This window comes from Schistocerca americana, chromosome 2 (assembly GCF_021461395.2).
Source record: "Schistocerca americana isolate TAMUIC-IGC-003095 chromosome 2, iqSchAmer2.1, whole genome shotgun sequence".
NCBI lineage: Eukaryota > Metazoa > Arthropoda > Insecta > Orthoptera > Acrididae > Schistocerca > Schistocerca americana.
Window position 1 is genome coordinate 760323748 of NC_060120.1, and position 27634 is coordinate 760351381.

Genomic DNA, 27634 nt, shown 5'->3' on the forward strand with positions numbered 1-27634 from the left:
TTATACAAAGACAGATCTCCTGTGCCTTATCTTTCCAGTTTCCCACCACCTCCCAAAATAATACAGTGTGGCTCGTAAGTAGAGCGTGCAGTGCAGCTTGTAAGGTGACAAGAGAAACACTCTATTTCTTTCCTTTTCTGCTACTCCCCCTCCCCCCTCCGCCTCCCCGCCTCACCCCTGCCCTCCACCTAACCTGCAGCTCTTCACTGTCTGCCATCCCCACCATACTATCCCTCCTCCTCCCCGCCCCAGCCTCCTCCTTATCCCCACCCAGTCGCCACTCCCATCATCCACTGGTGCTGCTGCTCACAGTGTGGTTTCAGTTGCCTGAGACTGCAGTTGTTTGTGTAAATTTCATTTACGTGAGTGTATTTGTGTGCATATGTGTGTCTGTTGTTGACAAAGGCCGTTGGCTGAAAGCTTTAAGTGTGAAAATATTTTTGTTGTGCCTATCTGCGACTCAGCATCTCCGCTATATGGTGAGTAGAAACTTCCCTTCTCATGATTCATCGAGTTTTGCTATTCACATGAAAGTGTTGGTGTTGTTTTAGTTTGGTCATTTGTTGATGGAGTAGAAGAGCACATATTCTGGCTGACTGAGCCATCCGTAATTCCATCAAGAACTTTAAATCAGGCTTATCAATATCATTGCCCATAAACGAGAAGAAAATACATGATACAAGGCAATTTCTGCCATTCCCACCAATTCATCCAAAACTTCTACTCTGATATATGCAATTGTCCAAGATGTGTTAAAGAATGAATCATGTGCGGAGCTAATGCCAAAGAGAATGGAAAATAGATGTAATTTGTTTGATTTTTGTCTCTATTAGTGATAAAGTAGGAGTTAAGTAATAATTTATGCTTATTTATTACAAAATATCGAGGAAGCCCACGTGTCTGCTACAGAAAGTTTAATTTAACATCAAGAAAATTTATCCAGACCGTCTACAGCGCATTGGTGTTCCTCCATCTACATTCATTTTAACAAAAAATAGGAAGAAAAATGGAATTGCAGCTTAATTTTAAGATCTGGAAGTTTTATGTATCTCCTGAAAAATTAAGTTTCTTGGATTTGTAGAGTTTCTCAATATTCTCATTCAATTGCTCTTACTGAAATTCTACTATGTGAATACTGGACTGTAAACACAGAACACTGAGAATCGCTCTTTAAAGTGCTGTACCAACTGAGTTACCCAAGCGCGACTCACGCCCCGTCCTCACAGCTTTACTTCTGCCAGTACCTCGTCTCCTACCTTCCAAACTTTACAGAAGCTCTCCTGCGAACCCTGCAGAACTAGCACTCCTGAAAGAAAGGAAAACTGTGAGGGCAGGGCATGAGTCGTGTTTCGGTAACTCAGTTGGTAGAGCACTTGCCTGCAAAAGGCAAAGGTCCCGAGTTCGAGTCTCGGTCCGGCACACAGTTTTGATCTGCCAGGAAGTTTCATCATCACAGTGTTTGTGGATATTCTCACCAAAGGTATCCATCACAGCTAAAATTTTTTGCTAGAAGTAGGCACCCAGCTCTCTTGATTCTGTACTTGGTAGTCGCGTTATATGAAGTACAAGCTGACTTTTGATACTAATATATACTGCTCATCGCACAAAAGAACTAAATGAGCTAAAACCAGTCAGTTAATTGTTATAAAAGCACAAAAGTTCGTGCATAGCCTGCACCAGGCAAATCCTCCCAGACTACAATATGTACATTTCAGACAAAGCACTGGAGAAAGTACTTCTTTTTCCAATAAGGGAGTATGTTTCCAAATGATGATATGTGCATACATGATGCAGAGAAGACTTTTGAGTACCAGTATGGCTCATATTGGCTTCAGTAGACTATCACATTGTCTCTTCATAAACTAAGATCGTGAAGTGTACAACAAACTTATAATGTATCAAGGTGTTGCTATTTCTTCATTATTAAATAGCTGGTCACTATATTGTTGTAATATCAAAAAACTTTAGAGCTCCCACCAGAAAAACTTAAGAACATTTCTGAATGTTGTAGGGGAGGGCCTCGTCACAATCACCAAACTCCTAAAAAGATCTCTTGTCAATAGCATAGAAGTCATCATCATCCACCATTAGTGAAAATGGATGAAATATGTCCACCATGTGAATGAGAGCAGACTTTCCTGCCAAGTCTCTTACAGCAAAATTGTATGTGGAGTGTCTGTGCTTTGAGGCCATACAACAGGAAGGCTGCAGACTCAAGCTTCATTCCTCTACATCCACCATAAAAAGATTGTTTACTATTCAGGATAAAGCTTGCCTCACAGTGAAACAATTTCTATTCAAAGACCTGGCCATGGAAAGAAAAATATGTGAAACTGCGGTCACAACTGTCAGAGGAACTGGACTAAGAACAGACACCACATCAAATATGCCTAAAATATCATAATCTCTTGGACAAAGCCCATGCATGTGATGTAACATATACATTAATTTCTTGATATTGTGTTCATGCTGGTCTAGCAGAGGGCTTAATAGTTTAGTGAAGTGGTCAGCTACATGATATATTACAGCACCCATTTTACTCATAATAGACTGAAGAGTAGTGGATAGTCTTCATGATCAGGTAGCACAGACATCTCAGAATCTTCCTTAATGCCAAATCGTGAGCACAAATAATGCCACTGCTTGAAGGAACTGGAGAAATATTGTGTGAAAAATAGAATTGTTTAAGGGTACCGATAAGGCAAATGGTGAAAAACACCTGCGTTGTGAGGCAAAATTCCCTTTCTGAGAGCACATACATAGAAAATTTCCTTTTGTTTTGCAATGACATTAACCGCTGAACACTGAGACAATGTTTTTTGGTATTAATGGTGAAGAAGTTGTTCAAGTTTCAACACTTACAAACTAGTGGTGTGAAAATATAGCTAGCTATATTGCTGGTTTTGACACTTTTAGAAACTATTACTTCACTGACAGAAAAATGACAAAACATGAGAGAAAAATACAAAGCAGATACAGTTTCAAAATACAGTACAATAAGTATGTGTTGTGCTTAGAAACCATGTGTCCTTACTTTAATGTATAACAATTGAATTTACTTTGCATCACTGGCATATGAATGTGTAAGATTACAACCCTTGCTCAATCCATTGTATAAGTTCCCATTTCTTTAGGAATCGTAGTATTTATAAACTATAGTTTGCAGTTGTATCTGTCGTACACTTGCAGGTCTTCCTTTTCCTGGAAACAATACCACTCTTCATCATGTTGAATCACAAAGCAAACACAAGATAGAAGACAGGCATCCACTGAAACAGTTCTCAGCACTTCATATTAAACATTATAACCATGCAAAAAGAAATATCAAAGGATTATTTTGTGAGGTATGTTGCTTTTCCAAAAAATGATGTGCAGTATCTCAGAATGATTGTTGTGGTAAGAACAAGACGTAGCCTCATAATAGTAGTTGTAAATAACGTTAAAAGTAATTTTATCACAAAGTTGTGAATGTGAAGTACTTTGCAGTATCATTACTCATTATTCAAATTCCTCTATTAAACATATATTTCTGCTAAGACATTTAAGTTCTTTAATTCTGTTAATATATAATTAAGTTCTGTAATAGTCTTAAGAGTAACAGATTACTCTTGGCAACTGTTCATAACAGTCTGAACTTCTTGAATATATACAATTATTAATACTGTGGCCTTTTTCTCTTAATCTTATAGTGTAATCTTGCTAATTTGTACAATATCTTTCTCTCTTTTCAGCTTATTTTCCCAGCCGTTTTTGTGTTTTTGTCCCTGCTTTTTACATTTGTATTTCCGGACTTGACACAGCAACCAGCATTGGTTATTGACCCATGGGTTTACGGATTCCCAAATTATGTTTTTTTCTCCTCTCAAAATTCCTCGTATACATCACAAAGGCTTGAGAAAGAGCTTACTGGACCCATTGGGATGGGAACAAGATGCATCAGTAAATACAATGAAATGTAAGTTCATGTCTTGAAGATAAGTGTGTTTATTACAATCATCATAATCATTATTATTATTATTATTATTATTATTATTATTATTATACTATATATGGGGCACATTTCACGCTGAATATGTGTTAGTAGTGAGTACATCCAGAAGAAACATATGAATGGTCTAAATTGTAGGAACATGTAGTTTCCTCCTTCATTTCAGTTTCTCGTCACATAGACATAAGAACTGATTAAAAGATGCAAACATAAAAATATTATTTAGCATAATAGGGGCATTTATCAGGACAGTGCTGAAAGCTGAGTAAAATAAATCACATCCTTCAGAGATATGAGACCAAAACAAATGCTGTATGCGCTCACTAAATGTTGTTGTTGTTGACTTGGATAACCTAAAAGCATGTATAAACAGATCAAATACTGAAAGAGCAAATACCTCAATTTGGTATTTCTTAGAAGGATCCTTTAGACAGTGTAGCCAAAGGGCATTGTCGAATATATCAGGCCAACATTGCCTTCATTAAACTCAGTAAAAACTAGAAATATAAAATAGCAAAAACAGATAAAAAATTCACTCAGAAATGCATATGCCACATATAGGAATATATGGATTGGAAGAACTTCTAAAATAATAATTGTTTAATTTAACATTTCTGCTTTCATTTTGTAATGTTGTTGTTGTTGTTGTGGTCTTCAGTCCTGAGACTGGTTTGATGCAGCTCTCCATGCTACTCTATCCTGTGCAAGCTTCTTCATCTCCCAGTACCTACTGCAACCTACATCCTTCTGAATCTGCTTAGTGTATTCATCTCTTGGTCTCCCTCCACAATTTTTACCCTCCACGCTGCCCTCCAATGCTAAATTTGTGATCCCTTGATGCCTCAAAACATGTCCTACCAACCGGTCCCTTCTTTTTGTCAAGTTGTGCCACAAACTCCTCTTCTCCCCAGTTCTATTCAATACCTCCTCATTAGTTATGTGATCTACCCATCTAATCTTCAGCATTCTTCTGTAGCACCACATTTCGAAAGCTTCTATTCTCTTCTTGTCCAAACTATTTATCGTCCATTTGTCACTTCCATACATGGCTACACTCCATACAAATACTTTCAGAAACGACTTCCTGACACTTAAATCTATACTCGATGTTAACAAATTTCTCTTCTTCAGAAACGCTTTCTTTGCCATTGCCAGTCTACATTTTATATCCTCTCTAATTCGACCATCATCAGTTATTTTACTCCCTAAATAGCAAAACTCCTTTACTACTTTAATGGTCTCATTTCCTAATCTAATTCCCTCAGCATCACACGACTTAATTTGACTACATTCCATTATCCTCGTTTTGCTTTTGTTGATGTTCATCTTATATCCTCCTTTCAAGACACTGTCCATTCCGTTCAACTGCTCTTCCAAGTCCTTTGCTGTCTCTGACAGAATTACAATGTCATCGGCGAACCTCAAAGTTTTTATTTCATCTCCGTGGATTTTAATACCTACTCCGAATTTTTCTTTTGTTTCCTCTACTGCTTGCTCAATATACAGATTGAATAACATCGGGGAGAAGGTACAACCATGTCTCACTCCCTTCCCAACCACTGCTTCCCTTTCATGCCCCTCCACTCTTATACCTGCCATCTGGTTTCTGTACAAATTGTAAATAGCCTTTCGCTCCCTGTATTTTACCCCTGCCACCTTCAGAATTTGAAAGAGAGTATTCCAGTTAACATTGTCAAAAGCTTTCTCTAAGTCTACAAATGCTAGAAATGTAGGTTTGCCTTTTCTTATTCTTTCTTCTAAGATAAGTCGTAAGGTTAGTATTGCCTCACGTATTCCAACATTTCTGCGGAATCCAAACTGATCTTCCCCGAGGTCCGCTTCTACCAGTTTTTCCATTCCTCACTAAATAATAATATTATAGAAAGGACCACTTCTAAGTTTAACTGTTTCAAATTCATTGCATTTTTGAACAGCTCCCATTATCATTCTTCATCTTCTCATTTTCAGTGAAAACCATTGTACAGCTAAAAGCATTAATATGTCTTATGAGCATGATATTATCTTAACACCAGTGAAGGAGCAATGCTCTTGCTCTGGTGGCACTCCGCAGTGTGCAAAGACAAACAAGTGGCAAGAACTACCAAGTGCAAAAGTAAGTTTTTTATGATTATTTTTTTCTGTATTTTTGAGTATTATGAGTGTGTCACAGTGAAGAGAACCCTTATATGAGAAATTTTATTGTTTTATGCAGGTCAAAAACTGCTCATGAAAATAATTGCTAACCAAAAGTGTGGTAAAAATTACAGGGGAATACTCATGATTACAATAAATGTGAAATGAAGCAGTTAATGCAGTGTGAATGCTTTATTTGTAGCCTGTTAGCCAGAACTGGTTGGTGTTATCAGACTAGCAGAATGTCTTAACCAAGAGGCACCACCACTTCTTTCATGGTCTCAGATTGGATATCTTGACCTATTGACACTGCCATTAATATGCTTAAATGATATATCAGGCATGTACTACAAACAAGGAGCAGCAGGACAGCCACTTAGTTAGCAGACTACATGCATTATCCACATAATAGTTTGTTATTTCAATTGATGTGTTTGGTAATTCTAATCAGTATTATTCTTTACATTACTTCTGTAAGAAAATTCAATATTCAAGTTGTTCCAGTCATAAAAAGCTGCATAGTACACTGTAAACATTATCCTGGAAAGTTACTGAAATATTTGTGTTCAGATTCCAAAGAATTATCAATAACAGTCACAGCCATACATAATGGCAGGAGAAAAATATTTTCAGCTAGGCACTAAAGATGGTATTATGTTGAAAAGGCATTTACTTTTTGACATAGTCTTTTTTTGGTTAACTTTGGTCATTATTTTCTAGCAAGTACAGCCTTGAAGTAAATTTCTGGAAGGTTTGCGATATTCCCAAGTACTGTTAACAGGCATCATAATAAAATTCAGTATGTATACAAATTTGGAGATAAGTGGTAGTCAGGTGGTGCCAAGTCGTGTGAATAGCGTGGATGCTCAGACTACTTGTACTTGGGATGTATTTGTGGCATTTGGATTGTACCAGATGATGAACACTGCAGGAAACTCAGTCCCCGTGTCCTAGATATGGGCTGGGTGAACCCATGGTTCCCAAGCTGGTGACTAGTGAGCATCACCAATCATCTGTAACTATAGACTTTGTGCATCCTTCAGCAAGCAACATGCAGCATTGCAGTGGAATGTAGAGAGTCACAGGGAACAAGGACCTTAACTGAACTGCCTGCACCATGAGGTCACTGTGAACATCTATACAATAATTAAAAATAAATAAACAAATAAACCTCTATCTCAAGGTGTGCTACATCTTGATGGTGTTGATGACTGTTGAGCAGAAACAATCATTAGTAATTCAACCCCTGAGGTACTTGCCAAACTCCATTTGTATCAGGCTTACCCAAGCAAGAAAGGCTGTGTCATCTTTTATGTGCAAAATAGATTGCAGTGTAGCAGGAGCTCTGAAATCTCTTGAGAACTTAAAAAATAGAATATTTCTGACGGAAACAGCTACCTCACACCAAGCTGAATGGATACAGGAAGCAAAGCTAGAATTGTGAGTGAACTGTACATCATCCTAAATTGTAGCAAGGGAGTCTAGTCTTATCCTGCTGAGACATAATGCATAAAGATGTGATGGAAGAGTAAGGAGGTGTTGCTGTGACAGAAGTAAAAATAAAATAAAAACCACTTTGTCTGACAACATTACAGCAGAGTTCATCTGCCTGAAAGTGAGACCATATGACCTAACCCACAGGGTGTATACGACCCGGGACAACCGGGAAAAACCCGGGAATTTTTTCATCCGGGAGAAAACCGGGAAAAACCCGGGAATTTTTCGGAATTCCGGGAATTTTTCATTCTTTTAGCTTTTGGTTAAATTTTTTTTAAATTTTGGCTGCAGAATTGATTCTCTAGCAAAGAATGTTATTGTACCCTGCTGCTGGAGAATGATACTGCAGCAATAAAATATAAACGAGAGGGGGAAAAAATAAAACTTTAGTGACAAAGGAAATGTGCAATTTACAACAACAATAAACCGTGCACGCACAAGCGTTTGCAAATAGCAAAAATATGTCAAAGGCCGTAGGGCGCAGACTGTAATTCTTCATAACAATAAACTGCTTGCTATGAGCATGACGTCACAACTGTTCACATTAGGCTCGTTTGACCAATTGCCAGCGGTCTGTTGCGCATGCGCATTTGACTCGCGTATAAGCAGTACCTTCTCCCGCTACTTGAAGTTTGGCTGTTAGCTGTATCGGTAGCAGCAGCAAGCAGCCAGATGCAAACGATAAAAAATTTTCTCGCGCGCCCTAGTGCCAGATTCACGCTTGCACAGAGTTGTAGTGGGGAGGGGGTTAACCTCCACGTGAAACGTGTTTACGTTAAGTGATTTCGCTGCTTCTCTTCGTGTACAGCTCCCAAGTCAAATGAAAACAAAACGGATTTCTGTGGCCGGGAGCTATCAAGTGAATTAAAAATACATTCACATAATTACGGAGGGCAAAAATATATTAGTAATTTCAGTTTTCTGATTTTATTTTATTTCCAAGGTAGTAGCAGTCAAGCGTTAATTGCCTTGCAGAACAGTGAAGTTATTTTTGCAAGTTTGCTAAAGAAATTTAGCTTTATTAATCTTTCCGCTGAGGCAGTCATTTTATTTGAAACGAAGTGTTTCATTCTACAGTATTGGCTAGCTCCAACTTTTCGCTGAATTTCAAGTGCACGTTATCATCTTCTGCCATATATGGCATTATGTCATAATAAAGAACCATAAATGAGATCGTAGAGTACTGGTACTCCAAGAAAATTTACATCCCAAAAACCTCACTGAAAAGCTTAATATCAGATGGGACCTACTTCACTGTTAATCTGGAAAAAGCCAATTCGCACTTCAAGCCGAATTACGCATTTTAGTATGGTTTACGAAATTCCGATGCTCTTTGGAGTATCCTCTGATGCCCTGTTTCTTTTATGGTGTAATGTAAGCTCTTTTAGTGCTTTATACAAACGAACAAACGGGCTTACTACACCACTGCAGTTGCACGCGCACAATAATGCCTGTTTACTGGCGCTCTCTGGAAACGTAAATCGAACCTATTTCTAACAGTCTTCCGATAGTATTGCGAACGGTGGTTAGAAAAGCGTTACTTTCAAAGTAAATTTCTTTTTACGCAAGATGAATTATGTTACGTGTGAGAAATTGGGATGGATATCTAAATCACAGAGCGTTCGAAACTGAACAGTTTGAGAACCAGCCACTTACAAGAATTTCGAGCCGAGACATTTATGTCATAATTTTAAATTTACTGGCATATTTGTGTGATGTATCTTAAAATATAACACACGCAAAAAAGATCGATATTACATGTGAAAGCTTAGCTTCTGTTGTAGCGTGTTAATCTTGGAGACTAATATTATATGTGAAAGCTTAGCTTTTCTTGTAGATATACGATACTGTGTACACTAGTGTAAACCGTTAACTTTTCCTCTTGCGTGTTCGCGCTATGTAACCAGTGATCTTGCTATTGGCTGACTATAACCAACTATAACACGTGTCCTATGCTCTGAATAGCTGCTGCCATCGGCTGACGAGATCTCGTGGCTTGAGATATGACTCGCTTACAAAAGGACATCGCAACCTCGGTTTCAACGGTCCGCAAACTAACGCGCTTTGTTTGGTACAATTCGAATTTGTACTTTCGTAATACGAAAATAGGGAACGTATATGTTGCTGCAAATCAAAGGTCTTTCCAACACTTCTCTCCTTTTTTTAAAATTAAAAGTCTATCCAAAACTTCTCTGCCCGTCTTTTCTTTTTTTTCCGGGAAGTTATACACGATTGTATAAAACGTTAAACATTCAAAGAATTAATAAGTTTTACAGTTTCGACGGAAAATCTACGGAAACCTACTGTCACTTAGTACAGAAAAGTGCATTTTCGCCCGGGAAAAAGCGTATTTTTTAAACGGGATATCCGGCAATAATCCGGGAATTTTTTTTCCTTGTCCCCGTATACACCCTGAACCCAGTACACTGCTTCAAATGTCAGCACTGAGGGTACACTAAGCATAGCAAGCATTGGGAGTACAAAATGTGGCCAAGCTGCACATGAAGTAGTTTACTTCTTCTATGCTGTATGAAATGTAAAGAGAATGATGTTGTTCACAGCAGTGACTGTTGAATATCATTGGATGAAAGGAAAATTTATGTGATAAAAGAAAATACCTCTTTACCAATCTTTGTACCATCATTTGCTTCATTGACAAATAACAACTCACAGTCAAATATCTCTTCAAGTTTGAAGTTCATCCCTATATGCAGACATACAGAAGTTGAACAAGTGTGTTTGCAATGATGGAGTAACTGCTGCATCCATCAGAGAAGTAAGCTATAGTGAAGAGACCTTGAACTAAATGAAATAGTCATAAGCCTTCAGACCACATTGAACTAGTCATGTGTGCAATCTGCAATCTGATGAAGAGGAATGAACAAACGAGAATATACAAAATCTCACCATTCAGATACCTCCCATTTTATAGTGGGATGTTATGAGATTCAAGACACGTAGATGAGGTAAGAGTTCCAGCATAGGATAGTTCTTTGTACTTATGTTTACAAGGGACACATTTTAAATTATCTGACTACATATGTTACAGAGCTGTGTGCCATCACTGTGGAGATGAGTGAATCAGGGAGATTGCAAGAGAAGTGTGTTAAGTAGATTTCCGTTTTATTCCCTGTCAACACTAACCAAAACAATGGCTTTTACAGTATGCATGCAGCATAGATTTATTGTATACAGTATTTCCTCTGTTTCTCCTACTTACTAGTTTTTCTCTTTTGTGGGGTAAAATAGATACTGCCTACAGGAAAGTTAGAGAGACCTTTGGAGAGAAGAGAGCCACTTGTATGAATATCAAGAGCTCCAATGGAAACCCCTAAGCAAAGAAGGGAAAGCAGATAGGTGGAAGGAGTATGTAGAGGGTCTATACAAGGGCGATGTATTTGAGGACAATATTATGGAAATGGAAGAGGACATAGATGAAGATGAAATGGGAGATACGATACTGCGTGAAGAGTTTGACAGAGCACTGAAAGACCTGAGTCGAAACAAGGCCCCGGGAGGAGACAACATTCCCTTAGAACTACTGACGGCCTTGGGAGAGCCAGTCCTGACAAAACCCTACCATCTGGTGAGCAAGATGTATGAGACAGGCGAAATACCCTCAGACTTCAAGAAGAATATAATAATTCCAATCCCAAAGAAAGCAGGTGTTGACAGATGTGAAAATTACAGAACTATCAGTTTAATAGGTCACAGCTGCAAAATACTAACGTGAATTCTTTACAGACGAATGGAAAAACTGATTGAGGCTGAGCTCGGGGAAGATCAGTTTGGATTCCATAGAAATGTTGGAACACGGGAGGCAATACTGAACCCACAACTTATCTTAGAAGGAAGATTAAGGAAAGGTAAACCTACGTTTCTAGCATTTGTAGACTTAGAGAAAGGTTTTGACAATGTTGATTGGAATACTCTCTTTCAAATTCTAAAGGTGGCAGGGGTAAAATACAGGGAGCAAAAGGCTATTTACAATTTGTGCAGAAAGAAGATGGCAGTTATAAGGGTCGAGGGGCATGAAAGGGAAGCAGTGGTTGGGAAGGGAGTGAGACGGGGTTGTAGCCTATCCCCGATGTTATTCAATCTGTATATTGAGCAAGCAATAAAGGAAACAAAAGAAAAGTTCGGAGTAGGTATTAAAATCCATGGAGAAGAAATAAAAACTTTGAGCTTCGCCGATGACATTGTAATGCTGTCAGAGACAGCAAAGGACTTGGAAGAGCAGTGAACGGAATGGACAGTGTCTTGAAAGGAGCATATAAGATGAACATCAACAAAAGCAAAACGAGCATAATGGAATGTAGACGAATTAAGTCGGGTGATGCTGAGGGAATTAGGTTAGGAAATGAGACACTTAAAGTAGTAAAGGAGTTTTGCTATTTGGGGAGCAAAATAACTGATGATGGTCGAATTAGAGAGGATATAAAATGTAGACTGGCAATGGCAAAGAAAGCGTTTCTGAAGAAGAAAAATTTGTTAACATCGTGTATAGATTTAAATGTCAGGAAGTCGTTTCTGAAAGTATTTGTATGGAGTGTAGCCATGTATGGAAGCGAAACATGGACGATAAATAGTTTAGACAAAAAGAGAATAGAAGCTTTTGAAATGTGGAGCTACAGAAGAATACTGAAGATTAGATGGGTAGATCACGTAACTAATGAGGAGGTATTGAATAGAATTGGGGAGAAGAGGAGCTTGTGGCACAACTTGACTAGAAGAAGGGATCGGTTGGTAGGACATGTTCTGAGACATCGAGGGATCACCAATTTAGTATTGGAGGGCAGTGTGGAGGGTAAAATCGTAGAGGGAGACCAAGAGATGAATACACTAAGCAGATTCAGAAGGATGTAGGTTGCAGTAGGTACTGGGAGATAAAGAAGCTTGCACAGGATAGAGTAGCATGGAGAGCTGCATCAAACCAGTCTCCGGACTGAAGACCACAATGACAACAACGGGGTTTTTAATGAAAACCATATCTTATGGGGCTCTTCTATTTCACCCAGAGTCAAGTTGTTGAGAATCTCTGACTTTTGCTTGCAGAAGTTATGTCTTCTGAAGATGGGACAGAGAACACACAGTTTAGAACTGCAGTAAGATCATCCTGTGTCATCAAACCTTCTTATGCTCTCCATCTCATAAACAAATTGTAGGGGGAATGCTGCAGGTATAAATACTGAACCCTTTCCACTCGAGGAGTATGAAGATAAAGAAAACAAGCTATGTTATAGAAATATCATGCAAAAACAACCCAGATATCTGGCAGAGTCCCTAACACCTCAAAGAAAATGTTTTTTATTCCTGGGGAGTTCAAACATTTACTGTAATGACCAGCTTTTACAACACGAAAAATAATTAGTGCATGTTTACTGACCAGCATGTGCAATCACAGTGGTGAAGCTATCAAGGGTGGCACAAAATAGACAAAACATATTTATCAGGTGAACACGCGAAACCAAGGAACATATTTATAGAATAAAAATCCACTTCATTTGACAGTAATTCTCTTAAATTTATTCCACGATCGGTTTTGAAGCTTAAAGCTTTATCTTCAGCCACTACCAACTGCAAAGAAAGAGGAGGGGCTACCAACATACAGGAACTATGGGGTTATCATACTAAAATGAAAGCTACAACTGTGGAAAGGGCTGTACCCACATAATTATGGGAATAAAATGTGTGGCGGTCGGGCTTGTCAATCATGTGGGATCGTACCAACTTAAAGCACACACATGAGACTGGAACAAAAGCGCTAACTTTGAGAAGGGTTCCGGACAGAAATAAACTCAATAGTAATGTAAATAAATAAGTACCTGTACTCACATGTAGGGTTAGGAAGCACAGCACCTGCCTGGACTGTATGACGTGGAAGTGACTAGTGCAGGCAGCCCAGAAACCAGCTTACTGCAGTGGCAGTAACTGGCATAGGAGCCATTGAGGTGGGGAACTGAAGTAAATAGCTGCAAAAGAGCAGGACATGGGAGTTGACTGGTCTGTCTGCTTAGATAAGTGTGATTCACAAGATTGATACAAAATAGAACTGCAAATAAAAGAATAATATAACAACATACAAATGTGGAGAATCGGCAAAAATACCTAAAAGCCAGTGCAACAGAGTGCGTTAGATTAAAAAGATATAAGATAAAAATACAACTAAAACTGTGGATATGGATGATATATCAAAATATATCATGAAATTGAGCAACAAGAGAGAGAGAGGTGAGGTGTGGTAGGAGAATTATGCTATTAGGATTGGTATCCACATGTAGGCTCATCTTGCAGAGCAAAAACATCTTAGTATAAAGAGCTTAATTAGGATTAAAATGATAAATGCAACAGGAATAGCAACGCACACATATAAGACAACACTTTTCAGACACACAGTAACAGACATAATAAAATTAAATGAGGTGTAAAAGTGGCTATAAACTAGGATGAAGGAAAGTGAGTAAAGAAATTAAGCCTATGTGTACAGAATGGGATTACTGTCGTTGGAGTAAAATAGAATCAGTGCAATGGTAGAGACATTGAAAAGAAATAATGTAAACTAACTTAGATACATGGGAGAATCACCTTTAAGACACTAAATGTAGTAATGCATAAACATAAGTATTCTAGCAAATGGCTAAAAGTCAATATGACACATTGCACAACAATAAAAAGATAAAAATGGGGCAAAAACAAGGGGGTACTGATGGTATACATAGGGTGTATTCAAAAATTGGGCAGTAAGATGACGGCAGCTGAAGGATGGCAAGAAAAAGATGTCAACCACTGAGATCGGTCATCATGTAGAAGATGAAGCTTTAAGCATTAAAACCAGTTGTGGAATAAGTTTAAGAAAATTCCTGCAACTGTAGTGGACTTTTTATGCTATAAACAAATAGATAGTTGACATTTATCTAACAAATGACACAGTTCACATTTAGCACATTGTTGTAACCAAAACCAACTGCAAGAACACCTTGGGCTGTGGATCGGAGCCACCAGGCAGGGGAGCCGCAAGGCGGGGAAGCCGCCGGCGGTGAAGCACGCATCACCGGGTAAACACAAGGACGAGTTAGACGACAGACCAACGACAACTGACAACAACCGACCACGACCGACTATGACCGACACAACAAGATAAACAACGGAGGCTTATGGAAACCACAACACCAAACACCAAACACCAACAGTAAATCCACTTGGAACCAGAGCCAGGCAAATGTCAACAACAAGAAACGACCAGAACGCAGTACTGTCAAGATAGAAACGAAATGCAGAGCGAGTACCAGACTGACTGGACTAGGGCAGAACGGGTCCCTATATACAAAACTGGAGGGAGCAGCTATTGGCTGCTGTCTGCACGTGGCGTAGTGGTGGCGCCCTTGCTGCGCGAGAGCCGCTGCGCGGAATAGCCGCCGCAGAGGCGGAGCCCTCTATGGGCTGAGCACGTCCATTTGTTCTGGCGCATGTTCGACTTCCGCGGCGGAAGGTACTAGATTCCCCACCCCCCCGAAATTGGTGCATAGGGGCGGAAATGCCCCGGACGATGCCGAGGCGGGTGGAATGAGGGCACGGGTTGTGAGACGTCCGGAGGGACCACTGGGGGAGGGGAGGGCAGACTGTCTGCGGCGTCCATTAAGGTGTCACCAGAGGGCAGGGGGTCAGAGGGTGTGTCTATACCCTGGCGAGGCGGAAGAGGTGTCTGCAGAGCCATCGAGGAGATGGAGGTTGGAGGGAAGGGCTCCACCTCAAGGGATGTGTCTGCACCAGGAAGCAGGGAAGGCGGTGGGGGAGGAATCAAGGCAGGGGCCCGAGGGCAGAGTTGGCTATGGTGGCGACGCTCGAGCCCTCTGTGTGTCTGTATGGTCGTCACTCGTCGCCGTCACCGTAGCAGGCGTCCATGCAGGTGTGCTGCTATAGGAGCGGGCCCACACAGCCATGCCCGGGTCGTAGTGCAGGGAGGGGCGAGAGTGGGGCCCCAGAAGAGGATGGTGTCAGCAGGTGGAGGAGGGTCCGAGGTTGTCGCCCGTGAAGGAGTTCGGCAGGGCTATGACCGGCCACCGGCGTAGGTCGGTAGGTGCTGAGAAACAACGTGAGGGCTGAGGTGGTGGCCAACGGCTCCACTGATTTCATCAGCTGCTGTTTGAAAGTGCGGGCCAGGCGTTCCGCCGTGCCATTGGATGAAGGATGGAAGGGGGGAGAGCGAATGTGTTTGATACCGTTAGCGGACCGGAAGGTCTGGATCGAGGACGCCATGAATTGGGGCCCGTTTTCTGTGACCAACGTCTGAGGAAGGCCTTCAATGGCCAACACCTGGGCCAAGGTGGTGAGGGTTGCATCAGTGGTGATGGACGCCATGCGGACCACATATGGGTATTTGGAATAGGCATCAATGATGAGGAACTACACGGAGACTAAGGAGGGGCCCACAAAATCTAGATGGATCCTGTCCCAGGGTTGGCTGGGTGTTGGCCGCGGAGCGAAAGATTGTGGAGGACTAGCCTGATCACGCGCACACACTGTGCACCCACGGACCAGGTGCTCAATGTCTCGATTGATCTCTGGCCAATAGACATGTCATTGAGCCAACACCTTCATGCGAGACATCCGCAAGTGCCCGCGGTGTAATAAGTGCAGGACGCGGTGGCGTAAGTCTGGAGGTATGACCACCTGATGGGCGTCCGAGTCCGTGGACAACAGGGGGACGTCCTCCATCACCGAAAGTCTGTGTGAGACGTGATGCCACGGGCTGACGTCAGTTTTCAAACGTCGGGTAAGGTAGGGAGGCCAACCATGGGTCACATAGCGGAGGACTTGCCACAGAATGGGGTCCCTGCATGTGGAAGCGGCGATTTGCGTAGCCGTCAGAGGAAATCCATTGAGGGTCTTACGGTGGGCAGAGTCGATGTGGAAGCACAGGACTTCCTGCTGGTCAAACGCCGGATCGGGTCCTGCTGGGAGACGTGACAAGGCATCTGCATTAGTGTGTTGACTGGTGGGCTTACAGCGGATGGTGTAAGTGTAATTATGCAAGAACAACGCCCAGCGCTGAAGATGCTGAGCCGTCCGTTCTGGGAGGTGCGAAAGGGGCCCAAAAAGCGACACTAAGGGCTTGTGATCCGTGAGGAGGGTGAACTGCGCCCAAAACAGGTAAATGTGAAATTTCTGAGCTGCAAAAATAATGGCAAGAACCTCCTTTTCGATCTGGGAGTAATTCCTTTGCGCTGGGGTTAACGTCGTGGATGCATATGCCACAGGTTGTTCCGACCCGTCCTCATTCCTGTGTGCCAGGACTGCCCCAATCCCGTACGCTGAGGCATCGGCCGCCACCACCAAGGGACGATCCAGAGAGAAAGGCGTAAGGCAAGGGGCAGATATCAGCATCGTCTTCAGGCAGGTGAAAGCCTGATCGCAGGCAGAAGTCCACGTGTAAGGTACCCCTTTGCGAAGCAGGCGATTAGGGGGATGCGCGATGTGGGCGGCTTGGGGTAAGAACTTTAAGTATTAATTGACTTTCCCCAAAAATACCTGGAGTTCGGATAAGTTTTGTGGCCGGGGAAGGGCATCGATGGCTGCGACATTGTGGTCCGAAGGGCGAATGCTATCTTTGCTGAGCCAATGTCCTAAGTACTCCACTTCCGGTTGAAAAAAACTGCACTTATCCAGCCGACAACGTAAACCCACAGCCTGCAGGGCGTGAAATAAGGTACTGAGGTTGCCCAGATGTTCCTGGTGCGTGCGCCCCATGACTGAGATATCATTGAGATAATTGACACAAGCCGGTATTGGTTGCGTAAGTTGCTCAAGATACCGTTGGAAAATCACAGGGGCAGAGGAAATGCCAAACGAAAGACGCTTGTATGTATAGAGACTGAAAGGTGTGTTGATGACGACAATGGCCTGCAATTCCTCATCCAACGGCAGTTGGTGATAGGCTTCTGCTAGATCAATCTTAGAAAGGTACTCGCCACCTGCCAGTTTAGCGAGGAGGTCTTCCATTCGAGGAATGGGATAAGTTTCGACCAAAGACTGAGCGTTGACCGTAGCCCCAAAATCCCCACAAAGACGAAGTGATCCATTCGGTTTCTTGATGACCACCTAGGGCGTTGCCCAGGCACTCGATTGTACTGGCTCGATAACCCCCGCAGCCTGGAGCCGATCGAGTTCCTGCTTGACGGTCGCACGCAAAGCTACTGGAATAGGCCGAGCCCGACAAAAGTGAGGCCGTGCATTCAGCAGTAAAGTTATGTGTGCCTGGAAATCGGAAGCGCAGCCCAGGTCTGCTGAAAACAGGGAGGAAAAAGACGCGCACAGATTGTCTAGGTCCTGAAATGGAACCGTAGTTGAAACGAACTGCACTTCGTCTTGAATGGAAAAGCCAAACCGTGTAAACGCATCGAGTCCAAAAATGTCCGAAGCTGACGGGCGGTCCACCACAAATAGGGTAAGGGGCCAGGGAACGTTTTTGTAGATGGCCATAACAGAAAACTGCCCACAGAGAGGGATGGAACTATCGCCATAGGTGACCAACCTCCGAGAGGGTGGGGACAATTCATGGGACCCGAGACGTGCATACGTCGTCAGATTGACCAAAGAAACTGTGGCCCCCGTATCGACCTGGAAACGGACGTCCTCATTAAAGATGCGTAGGGTGAGGAATAACTTTTGAGCCAATGTGTCGGTCTGAGGGGAAACTGTGTGTAAAGCATGGATGGCGTCCTGTTGGCCTTCAGGGGCGGGTCGAGCGGCTACGGCAGACAGATCGAAGGTGGCCCTCTTTCTCACAGAGCGAACAGGTCTTCCAGCGATGGGGTCAGTCAGCTCGAGTGTGGGCTGAGAAGCACTGGGGAGCACAATGGGAGGGGGTCACGTGGCCGACGTCGATGGGCGACCAGCGGTTCGGACGCCATAGAAACGTCAGACAGCGAGGAATCTCGACGGTGGTGCCCTCTGAAGGCTACGCCCCGTCGACGGCGGGAAGGAGTGGATCGGGAAGTGGACTCGACCGCTGCCACCTGGGGCCACGCCATGAGACGTTCGTTCGCCGCCTGAGCAATTTTGAAGGAATGGGCAATACGCAGAATGTCTTCCAACGAGGGGTCGTCCAACTTTAACGCCGCAGTGCGGACCTCTGGATCAGGCGCCAGTTGAACGAACACATCCTGAATTAACGAATCTGCATATGACACCTTGCGCTGCTGATTGGTGCACCTGAAGTTGCATTTGCGGCTGAGGGCTTGCAAATCCGTCACCCAGGAACGGTGGGACTGACCCGGCTGCTTGTGGTATTGATGGAATTCCAAGCGAGACGCACCCACGTGGTATCACTGGGAGTAATAGTTAGTTAGCAACACACAGATCTCGTGAAAGGAGAGAGCCACGGGGTCGGCCAACGGTGCCAACTTGCGGAGCAAGAAAACCATGTCTGGTGAGGCCCAAGACAAGAATAACGACCTCTGCAGAGAGTCATCCGACACCTGAAAGGCCGTGAAATGTTGCTTCAGACGATGCAGGTACGTGTCCCAATCCTCTTTCGCGTCGTTGAATGGTGGGAACGACGGTTGACGTGGGAACGTGTCTGAAAGTGGGGCACCTGGGAGAAGAGGTGGGAGGGAATCCCGCTTATTGACCCTGTCCAAGAGCAACTGCACAGACGTCTGTAAGACCTCCAACTGCTGCTGCTGCTGTCGCATGAGCTGCTGCTGTTGCTCTGAGAGAGTGATTAATTTCTCTTCCATACTCCTATGTTCCGTTTACCTCGTCGCCAATGTTGTAACCAAAACCAACTGCGGGAACGCCTTGGGCTGCGGATCGCAGCCGCCAAGCAGGGAAGCCGCCGGCGGAGGAGCACGCACCACCGGGTAAACACAAGGACGAGTCTGACGACAGACCAACGACAACTGACAACAACCAACCACGACCGACTATGACCGACACAACAAGATAAACAACGGACACTTGTGGAAACCACAACACCAAACACCAAAAGTTAATCCACTCAGAACCAGAGCCAGGCAAATGTCAACAACGAGAAACGACCAGAACGCAGTACGGCCGAGATAGAAACGAAATCCAGAGCGAGTACCAGACTGACTGGACTAGGGCAGAGCGGGTCCCTATATACGAAACAGGAGGGAGTGGCTAATGGCCGCTGTCTGCACGTGGCGTAGTGGTGGCACCCTCGCTGCGTGAGAGCCGCTGCACGGAATAGCCGCCGCAGAGGCGTAGCCCTCTATGGGCTGACCACATCCATTTGTTCTGGCGCGTGTTCGGCTTCCGCTGCAGAAGGTACTAGACACAGCCCCTTTCCGACTCATGAAATATAATTACACTTCACTGGCCAATTTACATGAATCCATCACATGGATTACTGAGCTCAACAATAGTTAGTTTCAATGACAACAACATTATGTACTCTTGGCAAACCCAACACATTTAATTCACAGTGTTCGTTAATTAGATGTTCTGTAATCAACCAAAAGCTTTTTGCATTAAAGTCATTGAGTTTTGTGGCGAATCAAATGCATAGTCTTGCACACTGAATACACAGCCGGCCGTAGTGGCCGTGCGGTTCTGGGCGCTACAGTCTGGAGCCGAGCGACCGCTACGGTCGCAGGTTCGAATCTTGCCTCGGGCATGGATGTTTGTGATGTCCTTAGGTTAGTTAGGTTTAATTAGTTCTAAGTTCTAGGCGACTGATGACCTCAGAAGTTAAGTCGCATAGTGCTCAGAGCCATTTGAACCATTTGAACTGAATACACATAATTGTGGTTCAAGTCAAACAGTGAGAGCATTTACAACCTAGCTATTAACTGTTCACTTTCAAACCATGAAATGACTATTCAGGGTGACATCTGACTATTTTTAAAGGTGCATAAGAGCAAACTATTATTTTAAAAACTAATGCTCGGTTGTAATTTACTGTTTTTGATTCCAGAAATTGTTACTTGTTATAAATTTATAAAAAATACATATAAACTATTTTTCTTCTGCATTGTGACTCCCTTCATTTATATGAATGAGCACTAAATTGCAACTTAAATTTAAATACATAAATCTTTAGTTAGTAATTAAGGTAACAAAAGTAGAAAGTACGCAATGTAACGGTGGTTTTAACAAAATCTGCAATGGAAAATGGTAATGCTCCAGAACTTCAAGTTCAATTATTGCAGAAGATGATTAGTTTTAGGTAATTTACAGTATTTTACTGGCAAGGGCAAAGGCTTAATTTTCAAATGGAGTAGGTAACTTTCCTCATGGATTTTGTATATAGTGAACTATTGTGCTAACTTTAATTAACAGTGCCCTGATGAAAATTAACACACAGATGGGATCGGAACAGTTAAAATAGAACCTGAATAATAAATTCCAGTGCAATTTTGTCTAAATAAGAACTTGGAGATTTTCAAGTAAGTGTCATGTCACTCAATAAATGTATTGAAAATCAAACAAAAATCAGCGAAAATATTTGGTTATTTTTGGGAGTAGAAAAACATAACAGATGGTATCCACATTTACATGCATATACTACGGTAACTCCACATTTAATGCACCTGTGTCAGCCTTGTGATTGCAGGAGCCCATGCTCTGCTAAGTTGTAGGCACCATCTCTATTAAGCCTGTTGTCACTGATTTTTATGTCAATGGCTTCTTTAATTATGCTTTCCCAGAAGAATTTAGTGTGAGCAATGACAGAGGTTTCCTCAAAGTTGATCTGGTGAACATTCTCCGTTAAAGTGAATTTTTCAAGTCAGCATTGACGATAAAACCTATGTTGACCCTTCCTGCATTGTTCTACAATGTGCTTTGTTTGTCTGGTATAAGACTAACCATACTCACAAGGTATTTTGTAGACTCCAGTTGTTCTGAAATTTGTTGCATTTTTAATTGGCCTCACAAGGTAACATCATCAACTTAACATTATATTTTATAGGGGAAAGAAAGTGCACTTGCATGATATTGGTCTCAGCAATCAACCCAATGTGACAATTTGGACCATAGTTCTGATAGTACACAGTTACAGTCTTCCGAAACTACAGCTTGGGTTGTCACTTGCTCCACACCACTCTCTCTTTACAAGCATGTATCCCAACTTGCGGGGTCTGCTTTGTAAATACTAATTTGGCATGGTTAACTTTGAAGGGGTGGCTGGATGCTCTTTCTGTCACCACACTTGCTCCACCCCACTGCAGATACTTAATGCCCAAGTGCAAAGTACTGTACAGTGGAGTAACAGATTTGTGAAATACTGATTTGTTATTGGTAACGTGCTTTGTTCACAATGTTCAAGTGTGTCGTTTCTAACCCGTAGCTGGTGTCTGAGATCTCTTTGCTTTGAACACTTTTATGTTCAGATTCACAAGCCTATTGTAAATGAATGAAACAAATGAGAGTGTCATCAAAGAAGTAACTTAGTGCTGTTTGATTATAAATTTCACTGTTGCGCAATATTTTTGTCGGGTTTTAAAGCTGACACTGTTCATGTGAAGTACATTTGCAGAAGGTACACTGTTCTTCAGTGTAACTGGCATGATTAAATTGTAAATCTAAAATTATTAACATCATTTCATCACAATTCTGCATTTCCTTAGGTTTCTTCATTTTGATTTTGAGACATATATAGCAGCAGAATATCAATATGAGAATATTGTTAAAATGATATTGAATGTATATGTGTGTGAAGTTGATGCAGTATGTACTCATATTACTCGCCTATCTTTCAAAACAACTCTGGCAGCTCCTTTATGAAATAATATGTAAAATAAAGGGTAGGCAACCATTCACCTATAGCTGACTGATCTATGGCACATAGAAACACACAACAGTAAACAGTATTTACACTAACTTACAAGCTCTTGCTCTTTCCCCCAAGTCACACATGAACAGGTACACAGACATCCAAATGCACACACTTGTAGCCATAGTGAGACTGACTGTTCAGTCAAGTTGGGCTTGTTAAAGGTGTCCTCTCCTTCTCCCATTCTGCAGTGGAAACACATTTTTGCCACCAACTCTATGAATTGGAGCCAACCCAGAACCAATACTGAACCCTGACTGAAGCAGTTCACACCTCCATCCAACCGTGATCCACTCCAGCTGCCCTCAGATCACCCACTCTTAACTTTCTAAAATTTCTCAATCTCAAATAATGCCTCATAGTCATTCCCAAAATCCCTCATCATGGAAACCAACCTTACATCCACAGAAAGAACCACAATCCACCACATAAAAACTGTTCTTGACTTATAGTCCTAACCACTGATAAAGGCTCCATCAAGGTGGTTATGAAGCACCCTCCCTGGTGGAGGGACTATGCCTGTGTCATATACGTCCCTCTACGAACCCTGCAACAGTGAACCCATTCCACAAATACAGCAGGATCTCCATTCCGTCTTCAAATCCTTAGGTCCATCCCATGCTTTCTGTAGTCTGTAAACTCGACCACTCAGGACGTATCATTGAGGCTAGTTACTTTGCTCATGAAATATAATTACACTTCACTGGCCCATATAAATGAATCCCTTGCATTAATTACTAAGCCCAACAGTAGTTAGTTTTCAAGAAAATAACGTTATGTACTCTTGACAAACCCAACACATTTCATTCACAGTATGATGCTGAGGGAATCCCAATCCCCTCACCTGGTTCAGTTTCACTGATGACATCTTTGTGCTCTGGACCCAGGGTGGGGGCACTCTACTCACATTCCTCCAGAATCTCAACACTTTTACCCCCATTTGCTGCACCTAGTCCTCCTCAATCCAACAAGCCACTTTCCTTGATGTTGACCTCCATCTTGAGAATGGCTACATCAGTACCTCTGTCTGCATCAGACCTACCAACCACCAACAGTATCTCCACTTCGACAGCTGCCAGTCATTCCATACCAAGAAGTCCCTTCCATACAGCCTAGACACCCATGATCATCACATTTTAGAGGTAAGCAGTCCCTCCCAAAATATGCCAGTGGTATCACTGACACCATCATAGACTGAAATAACGCTCCTAACATTGTCCAGAAACAGATTCTTATGCCTTGCCTCTCCAGTCATCTACCACTGCCCACATACCCACTGTCCAGTCACAAAGGAGCATTCCTCCTGTGACTCAGTACCACCCAGCATTTCACAGCTGAAAACATTCTCTGCCAGGGTCAGGACTACTCATTATCATGCCCTGAAATGAGGAATATTCTCTCCACCCCTCCCATAGTAATTTTCCGATGCCCACTGAACCTATGCAACATACTTGTCTGTCCCTGCTCCATCCCTGCTCACAACCCCTTGTCTCATGGTTCACATTCCTGCAATAGCCCTAGATGCAAAACTTGTTCTGTACATCTTTCCATTACCATCTACTGCAGTCCTGTCAAAGACATCTTCTACTCCATCAAAGGCAAGACTACCTATGACAACAGTCATATGACCCACAAACTTAAGTTGCAACTACTGTGCCCCACTGTCTGTGTGGGCATGACAACCAACAAGCTCGGCGTTCCACCTGGGCAGCAGTGTTAAAATACAGTGACATTTAGAGAAGTGTCATAGTCATCATCTTCTGAGAAAGTGTTGAGATGTGCGACCACTGCAATATTTACACTGGTCGTGTCTCCTACCCATCAGGCTGTTGGCAGCCAGGTACTGCCCAACTAGAGGATGGGGAGGTGGTGGGGCAGCAGTGGTGTCTGTAGTAGGTATGTCATTTGCACCTCTGTGTGGGCATTCTGGCTGCTTCGTGCAAGTTAGATGATGCTGAGTGCAATCTCATTGTATTGCCACTAACACAAGATTCCATGCTGCACTTAGTTGGTATCCTCTATCTGTGTGGAATGAATTTTCATGAAACTGTATTTCAATGGATTCTTTTATGATACTGTCCCTGTAGCACATTGCTCCAAAAGCACTTTCACATTCTGAAAGTATGATGCTATGCTCTGCTGTCACAAATTCCTCTGTTAGTCCCAGTAAAACATGCCTGATGTGCTCCTCGCAGCATTCCAAAATACAGCACTGTGTCTGCTTAATATGCTGCTGTCTTAAAATTTTAAGGCCCAAATAGTTAAACTCTTTGAGCATGCGCTTACAACCACCTATGTCAAGTGCAATGGGAAGTCTATGAACGGATGAGTGGAGAAGCAATGGGATCCCTGGCACCAAGGATTGCAAATCTCTACATGGAATACTTTGAAGAGATGGCCCTTCAAAGTGCTCACCAGGAGCCCAGTTACTTCTTCTGATATATTGACAGTGCTTTTGTGGTATGGGAGCATGAAAGACAGGCACTGGATGAGTTCATGGATCACCTTAACAGCATCCATCAAAACATTGCCTTCACTTGGTAATAGAGGAGAATGGTTGTCTCCCTTTCCTTTACATACTAATAAGATACAAGGCAGATGGTACACCAGGCCATTCAGTATATAGGAAGAAGACCCACATGGACCTGTACCTGCCTACAACAAGCTGCCACCATCCAGTGCAATGGCGTATAGTGCTGTATGTCTGGTGCATAAGGCTCACATTGTCTGCGATAAAGAAAGCATCACAGATGAACTAAATGCTCATTTGATTGTAACCCAGAGTCAAAATCAACCTATGCAGACACAAAGTGAGTATGACTTGGTGATTGTAATTCAGCGGTTTAAACTGAACTTTCTATCTGATGATTTGAGCTCTGCATACCATCAGATGATTCGAGCTCTGCTTGCCATCACATGGTTGGAGTTCAGCAACCTATCAGGTGCTTGGAGCTCAGCTTGCCATCAGATGGTCCGAGCTGGAGTATCTAAGTGAAATAAAACAAATTTGGATCATCTCACCAAAACAGTAAATGTAATTTTGATAGATTCCAGCCAAAATATTTGAATCCTTTATAGTCTCTAGAAGAAATGTTAGTGAATATGGGCATGTGCTCATACCATACATACTACACACATTTCCTGATGACATATACAAGAACGAATTAATGCACATGAATTACAAGCAATTGTCAGAAGGCAGCATTTTGAAGTTAATGGACTTTCTGTACAAGGAAGTGTACCATCAAAGAAGGAAGATGTTTGCTGATTATCTCCTGTATTAGTAAGTAATGTTTCTGATAAAACATTTTTAAGTGATGAGCAGTAATTTGATAGGAATCAAAGGCAATGGAGTTAACACTTATAAATGAAAACTGATTTTTAGTAGAAATCAAATATATTTGATAATGTAGTCAATGTCAGTCTTATTGACCTGAACTAGTAACCTTCCTTATTTCATGCTTTTTGTTTTTTCTGCCTACCATCTTTTTTTTATCTCATTACTGAACATTTTTGAAAGTGTATTTTATGCTAATTTTTTATACTAAAACTGTTTTTTTACTTCAAGGAACTTTCTTCATTTGAGAAGATCATTATATTTACCTCATCATAAGATGAAGTATGTGATTTGATTCCAGATGATGTGTGATAACTGTAATGACAACAGTAACATAATTTTTCTCTTTAGGTTTCAACTGGTGATACAGTGATCAACATGACAGGTCATAATGTGTCGGATTGGCTTGTGAAAACCAATAGAGAGTACTGGCGCAAGAGGTATAGTGAACACACTTAATTGTAATTTTATAGGTTCCTTATTAATTTTTATATAAATAAGAAAGTATTGAAAAAAGTGTGTGGAACATAGTTAACATTTGTTCCAATAACTAGCATCTCCATTGTGTGTATCAGGCACCAATTTCATGATAACTGCTGTGATGTGGAAGCTGTTGCTGTTTGTTCAAAATCAGACCTGAACTGATAACCTTTCTTCTTTAATGCAAGACTGCCTGATGTCAGCCATTTGCCAATCCCTGCCCATATGTGTCCATTCCACCTGGCAGCACACCAGTGGATACACAAGCTGGAACAGCGTAATCCAGAAGGCGTGTTTCTCTGAGACTAAAATAAGAGGTATAAGCCGTGATGCAAATGAACCCCTATGCACCACTATTTTGTGGTTCGATTAGACTTTATACAGACAACAGTCCAACTGTACCAGTGTGTGCAGCATTTCAAGCCCCAGTGTACAATGTAGCTATGATTTCGCTTTTCTGAAGCTTCAGTACCCATCTTGCCAGTCATCCTAATTTAATCTTCTGGCTTGTCAGTATAAAGAGAGATGGTCAGTCATAACAATGAATGATCTAACATATAAATGAGGTCAGAACTTACTGATCGCCCAAACAAATGCAAGGCCCTCTTTCTCAGTTTATTAGTGTTGGACTTGGAGAGAACTCAGGAGGCATAAGTGATCACTATTTCAGTACCTTCCTAGATTTGCACTGAAACTGCACACATCCCATAACCACTAAAATCAGTGTGTCTTGCCAGCCTGGCATTCTAGTTAAAAATTTCAAGGACTTGTAGAGTGATCATCACCTCCTTACGGATACAGCAAGATTTTTCTCAATCATAATTCCAAGAAAATTTGGAGTCTCTCTGCAGCAATTCTTTTAGTTTATGTGTTTAGCAACCGAAATCTCTTCCGAAGTGTCTGTAAGTAAGAGCTCATTCCAAGCAAACCTTTTGCATCACATGTGTGCTGAGCAGCTTGAAAATCTTTTCTGGGTCTTATTTGTTTTCTGGATCAGGGTGGACTCTGTTTCCATTAATTCCTTCTGAATTATCAGTTGTTCAGTTGGAGACAGCCTATTTGACTGCTGACTGATGGGACAGTATTCCCTATCATTGATATTTTGTATCACTTTAAGCTGTGCAGTCTGCCTTGCGCCCACTCCGACGTGAATGCACCCAGATCAAGCCAGGACCTATTTGCAGCAGAATAGTAGTGTCATGTGGTGTGTAGTTGAAAATGGTTATGTTAAATGTTTATACCACTGAGAGATCTCAGATGATGTTCCTAAACCAATTCTTATGCCCATATGCACATAGCAATAGTGGCCATTCATGGCAATTTGTGACCCAGAACTTTCCTTGTCCATTTTTGATGCTTATGATCTTAAGTGACAAATACATTTCTTTTGTGAAGCCAAGTA

The 27634-nt window shown here is 42.0% G+C and overlaps 1 protein-coding gene across 3 annotated transcripts in view; it reads left to right on the forward strand.

The window, feature by feature from the left end:
- LOC124595045 (ATP-binding cassette sub-family A member 7-like) overlaps positions 1-27634 on the forward strand; it is a 610990-nt gene that overhangs the window by 338503 nt on the left and 244853 nt on the right. For all 3 annotated transcript variants that reach the window (XR_006978174.1, XR_006978175.1, XM_047133608.1), the window contains exons 29-32: positions 3190-3344; positions 3732-3955; positions 5957-6101; positions 26104-26192. Coding sequence is in view for 1 of the 3 variants with exons in the window: in XM_047133608.1 (XP_046989564.1) it covers positions 3190-3344; positions 3732-3955; positions 5957-6101; positions 26104-26192 (613 nt within the window). In the remaining 2 variants the exon portion in view is untranslated. The remainder of the gene's footprint in view (positions 1-3189; positions 3345-3731; positions 3956-5956; positions 6102-26103; positions 26193-27634) is intronic.